The following is a 6000-nucleotide window of genomic DNA, read 5'->3' on the forward strand; positions in this document are numbered from 1 at the left end:
TGGTTCCGCCACAGTGATTCCCGGCTCGTTTCTGTGCCCCAACCAAACATCTGTAAGGTCCAACAGAGCATCAGGTTGTTGTTTTCTTTAGAAGGGCGTTGCAAACGCAGGGCTAACTGTGCTCCTACACCGATCTGAAAATCTTTACTACACTGACGCTTTAAATCGCTCAGTTCAAGGGTGCTGGGCAGGCAGCTAAAGTTAAAGTCCTTAATCGGCCAGCAGGGGGCGCTGTACCAGTGGCAGATGGTGCATTTTCCCTTTCAACAAGCCAGTAAAAACATTAAGATGGCTTTAAACTAACCGCTGGCAGTGAAAAAACAAAACAAACTCCAACGGCAATTTATTTCTATGCATTTTGTCTGTAATGTGTAAAATAAATTGAGCGCCGACCGAATGCTAATAGTTGATGCAAATCTGGAAACAGCGAGAAGACAAACCGTCCCCCCCACCACTATCCATTTCATTTGACGGGGTAATTGTGCCGAGGAGCCGCTGAGGAAACTCTCCCTCCATTAACTGCCCTGATAAATGAAACAGGCCGGCCGCGTCTTGCACCTGATTGGCTGCGGCTCAAACATCCTGGCGCCCGCGTGGCTCCGCAGAGCCAAACCCGCAGCCTTATCTGAAGGCGGCAGCCGGACTGTGAAAGCCTCTGTGCTCTCAGTCACCGCGCCGAGCCTGACTGACAATCTCTCTCTGGGGTTTGTTTTTTGATGTTGTTTCTGCGGGAGGACAGAAGCGGCTCGGCCGGGATTGTTTCCTCGCGGCTCTCCGGGGAACCACCAGTTTGTCCAGGAGGCGATGGAGAGAGACGGAGGGTCTGCACAGCACCTTGTTTACCAGGGGAGGCGGGGGGGAAGACAGTTTCGGATTTACAGTAAGAGACGGTGGAGCTTTTCCACCTCCGAATTACAGAGCTCACGACTCCTGCTGTTTCATCCCACAGACGAGCAACATTTTCACCAAAGAAAAAGAAGGAGTTCAACCCTCGCCGCGGGGAAACAGGAAGTCGCAACCTTTACTTGGGCGTGCGACAGGAAAACAGACGGAGGTATCTTCCCCCGTCCGAGTTCCTTGGAAAACATTTAAGCTGCACCACCGGCTCTTCAGACTCTTCGTCTCCTCTCAGGGTTTTAGCAAAATCTATCCCGGCGTTCCGAAAGCATCACGTAGCGTCTGTTCTCTTTCCCACCGTGACGGTTTGCGATCGGTTCACTGTCTCGTTGTCGTCCTCCCACTCCCGACTCTGCCAGCGCGCACACACACACACACACACACACACACACACACACACACACACACACACACACACACACACACACACACACACACACACACACACACACACACACACACACACACACTATCCCATTGAGGTAAACAACATTATTTGTTCTGCGAAGTAAATCCGTGTTTGCAGGTCGCCAGTCTCGACAACACGACAACAAACTGATGGACTATTTGAACCGGAGGCTGATCGGCTGACTCCTCCCCCCCAACCCCCCCAACCCCCCACCCTCTCCCCACCCGGCAGGAAGGAGGAGGACGGTCCTTCCTGTCCGCCGCGTCTCCTAATTCCACCAATTACTCGGAATGATCGCACACTGATCACGCAAACAAACCACAGCAATAAAACGCAACAGTCTCCAAACAGCAGCTGGTCTCCACACTATTTTTAGATCCGGACAACGAGCAGAGGATGAATCTCGAAAGGAGAAAAAAAAACTGTCTGGAGGGCACGAAGGGCCGCAGCAGGAAGTGCAACCGACGCACAAAAAGCGGGGGGGGGCGCAGGCAGCAAATGTCAGCCGGCGTGAACTTTAGTGACATTTGGTCCCGAAAGAGCACAAAAAGAGCGAGAAGAAGAGAAGCCCCTCCCCCTCCAGGAGGGAGGATTCGAGTGTCCCGGACGAACAGCAGTTGCATTATTTCCTCTCCACTCGCATCCGGGAGTCAATTAAAGGCTCATCCTGCCGCGGATCAATCGCAGGTTTGAGGGAATATTGGCAGGAGGAGGCGGCTGAAGGTGAAGTTCCCCGGTTGTTTGGAAAGTTTGGTCAAGTTTGTTTAAAGGCTAAATTAAAGATTCAGGTTATTTAAAAAAAAAAAAAAAAGAGAGATTTCACAGCAGCAGCAGCACCGATGGTGCGTGTCAGAAACTTGTATGCAAACCGGCTCGACAACAAGAACAGCAAGAAATTTGACAGACTTGTTGTTGCTGTCGTGTTGTGAGTCGTCTTCGATTCATCAAACCTCTGCCAGAAAAACTAGCGGCTGTCGCATTTCTTACGCAGCTTTCTGTCCTCGCCACGCCAGACAATCGGCGCCTCCATCGTCGCCGCCTGCTGGCCTGGAGTGCAAACTGCAACAATTGTCAACGTAGCTGTTTTCTTCCCTCACTTTCCATTCAAGAGCAGACTTTTCCCCACTCAAATGGTCGTCAAATGCAGCAAGACAACGGAAAAACTTTTTTCCAAACTTTTTTTTTTCTTACACGCTGGTCCCTCAACGCATCACACCAAAGCACAGCGATTTCCAGAGTTTTCTCTTCTCTTTTTCTCTCACCTTTCTCCACGGCGGTCACGCCCATGGACGGTTGCCCCAGGCCGGCCTTGCTCTCCCACTTGCCCTCGTCGGGGTGGTAGACCTCCACGGACGCCAGCGGCGCCTGCTGCCGGCTCATCCCGCCCAGCACCATGACCCGGCCGCCGGCCAGCGCCACGGCCGAGGCGCCGGCCCGGGCGGTGGGCAGCGGCGGCAGCCGGCTCCACGTCTGGCTCTCCACGTCCAGCAGCTCGGCGCTGTCCAGCGGGGCGCCGCTCTCGCTGCAGCCGCCCAGCACGTAGACCACGCCCCCCTGCCGCACCGGCGTGCAGTAGACGCGGCGCTGCGCCATGGGCGGGAACTTCTCCCAGTGCAGCGACTTGACAGGACTCACCGCCATCTCCTCCCGCACCGGCATGTCTCCGCGAACCAGAGGAGGGGGCGCAGCATCACCGGGGTGGGGGCGGCGGGGGTGGGAGGAGGCGGGGTGAGGAGGGGGCGGGACTAACAGACTAGAGTCCGAAGGCACGAGTTTGTTTCCCGTCCGTCGGGGTGAGCGTCTGAAGTCCGAGACAAGAGGAGGAGGCAGGAGGAGGGCGAGTGGACAGAATAGATAAGAAGATGGAAGGTGGAGGAGGAGGTGGGGGTGGGGGGGGGGGGGGGGGAGCGGTGAGGAGAGGAGAGGAGTGTGGAACTCACACACTCCGCAGCCAGATGTCACGACTTCCCCGGCAATCCCGATGTTTTATTCATCTGGATGTTGGTGTTTTTTTCCCAGCAGCCATCTGCCCTTCAGTCCCTCCCCCTCCCCTCCCTCGCTCCCTCCTTCCCTCGCTCTTCACCGTTCACGCTCAAGTCTCCGGCTTCCACTCGTCCTCCCGGGGAGACGGCGTTCCAGGGTGTTCCAGGATTTATGGCGAAAAGAAAAGAGGAAAAAAAGAAGAGAAGATGTCCCAGCGAATCAGCAGCAGCGGGAAGGGGCGTTAAAAAAAAAAACATAGGCTGGATGAAAGAAGACGGAAGGAGGTTGAGTGACCTTCCACCAAGCCACAATAATCCAAGAAGAAGAATTTGAAGCCTTCAAACAAAAGGCAATTACAGCAGGGCAGGGGGAAAAAATCCTCTTTGACGAGCGATGAGCCCGACGACTGCGGCACGTCGCTGATTTCTCGTCTTCTTCCTCTTCTCTTCATCTAATTAAAGTCCCGGGGCCTCGTCAGCCCTCCGAGGGCACTGAGCAGCAGCAGCAGCAGCAGCAGCAGCAGCAGCAACCTGGAAGCAGTAAGACACAAAGACCAGAGAGTGACTCAGAAGAACTTCCCGTTTGGTTGCAGCTGTCAGACAAGACGAATCAACACCGTCTGCAGGCTGACATCACTCACCCCCCCCCCACACACACACACACACACACACACACACTACAGAAATCATCATCATCATCATCATCGTCAGCTGTGACCTCGACCATCAAGAGCCGTCAGCGGCGCCGAGTCCCAACCGGTTTTAAACCCCGCTGAGTATTCACACGATGTTCTGGAACAAGGAGCAGCAGCAGCAGCAGCAGCAGCAAGACCCAGAGGACCTGCTGCTGCTGCTGCTGCTGCACCGTCAGGCTCCACAGGGGGGATAAAACCCCCAGGGGCCCCAGGGCCACGGCTGGATGGGCCCGAGCCACCGCCGCCAAGGGGAGAGAAAGAGAGAGAGAGAAAGAGAGAGAGAGAGAGAGAGAGAGAGAGAGAAAGAGAGAGAGAGGGGGAGAGAGAGAGAGAAAGAGAGAGAGAGAGAGAGAGAGAGAGAAAGAGAGAGAGAGGGGGGGAGAGAGAGAGAGAGAGGAGCTGTTGCTGCCTTCTGTGGCCGATCAAAGGTGGAAGTGGAGGAGAACCTCTGAGATCCGGCGTTCCCGAAAGAACACTTATCCCTGGAGGAGGAAGAGGAAGAGGCGGAGCTGAGCGGGCGGAGCCACAGCTTGAAACACAGCCAAACGTCTTATTAGATGCAAACAGTCTGAAATTAAACCTCCAATTAATCTGAAATTATGAAAACCGTCTGGTTCCACCTCCTGCTGAGGCTGTGTGTGTGTGTGTGTGTGTGTGTGCGTGTGTGTGTGCGTGCGTGCGTGCGTGCGTGCGTGCTCTACCGCTGCTGATAACGCCTTTCATCAGTCTGAATGTGTGAGACCAGATTACTGACTTCAGTGGTGTTCAAACCAAGGCCTGAGTACCTGAAAGAAGACCTGCTAACTGATTTGGTCCTCCCCCTTTTTCCCCAACAGTCTGGGTCCATTCAGCGGGCTGAACCTTTTCTAAATTGCTAAATCACATCCAAAAAAAAACGACTTCACCATAGTGAAACTGTCGTTCTGCTCCTCCGTCGGGGGAAATGACTGGGAAATGAAATAAAATATGCAAATGCGCGTCTGAGTCGCAGCTCATTACCTGGAAGCTCCTGAACTCCTTCAAGACACTGCGGGAAGAGGCGACTGGGGATTTAAGGAATTTTCTAATTTGTCTGTGTTTAACCCGCCGTTAAATTTTAAGAGCCTGGCCGAGGACTTTTCACCGCGGCAGGCGGGCGGCCAGACAGGGGAGCGACTGCCAGAGACTGCTGTCGTCTCGGGCCGGAGGCCAAGGACGAGGAGAGGAGGGAGATCAGCAGCAGAGAGGACAGGAAGTGAAGATCTGGACAACTGACTGGGGAGCCTGCACTTGATCTACATTGTTGTAGATTTCATACAACTGACTGACTCACTGACTCTCAAAGTCACGGACTGACTGACTGGCTCATAGACTGGCTCACTGACTGACAGTCAGTGAGCCGAAGTTCAACATTATTGGATGGATTGAAAAATCTGTTGCATTTGTATGCATAGTTTTTATCGCATCCGTCTGTGAAACAGCCCTGAGAAAACACTTCAGAAAGATGAGGCCCTTTTCACAACTAAAACTCACCGCTTCCGATTGGTCCATCTTGGCGTCGCTAACGGCGACGGTGGGCGGAGCTTAAAGGACGATCAAAAGAAAAGCCATTAATGCTGTTCCTCTCTGTCGCAGCTACACTCTGGGCTAAGCCCCGCCTCTCTTTTCCTCGAAGGAAGCCGATTGGTCCGGCCACAATCCGACCGACCCTCTTCCTGCTAGCGCCGTGTCTCAATTAGCACGTAGCCACGCAGCTGTTGTGTAACGTAATTTATTCCAAACTATTTATAGTTTGATTTTCTGCGGCCTACATGTTGGCAGAGACGAGAAGGAGAATCACTGAGTCACTGCCTGACAACCGCTACCGAGCCGCCATCCTTGAACTGATGAACTGTATTTTGATGAATTCAAAGTGACTCACGTCCATATTTTCTGAGAGGATTAAAACCTGTAATTGCCTGCTGATGACTCAATGGGGTTTTTTTTGTTGTTTCTTTTCTTGCGTGAACCTTCTGGCTGTAATTAACTCGTGGGCGGC

The 6000-nt window shown here is 53.5% G+C and overlaps 1 protein-coding gene across 1 annotated transcript in view; it reads right to left on the reverse strand.

Annotated features, from left to right (window-relative positions):
- Window positions 1-3821, reverse strand: part of klhdc8b (kelch domain containing 8B) — a 55881-nt gene extending 52060 nt beyond the window's left edge. The window contains exon 1 of the mRNA XM_076026647.1: window positions 2569-3821. Within this exon, the coding sequence (XP_075882762.1) occupies window positions 2569-2965 (397 nt within the window). The 5' untranslated portion in view covers window positions 2966-3821. The remainder of the gene's footprint in view (window positions 1-2568) is intronic.
- Window positions 3822-6000: the final 2179 nt, after the last annotated feature.

Source organism: Nelusetta ayraudi, unplaced genomic scaffold (genome assembly GCF_046127955.1).
Source record: "Nelusetta ayraudi isolate G7.1 ecotype Tasmania unplaced genomic scaffold, CSIRO-AGI_Nayr_v1 ptg000019l, whole genome shotgun sequence".
Taxonomy (NCBI): domain Eukaryota; kingdom Metazoa; phylum Chordata; class Actinopteri; order Tetraodontiformes; family Monacanthidae; genus Nelusetta; species Nelusetta ayraudi.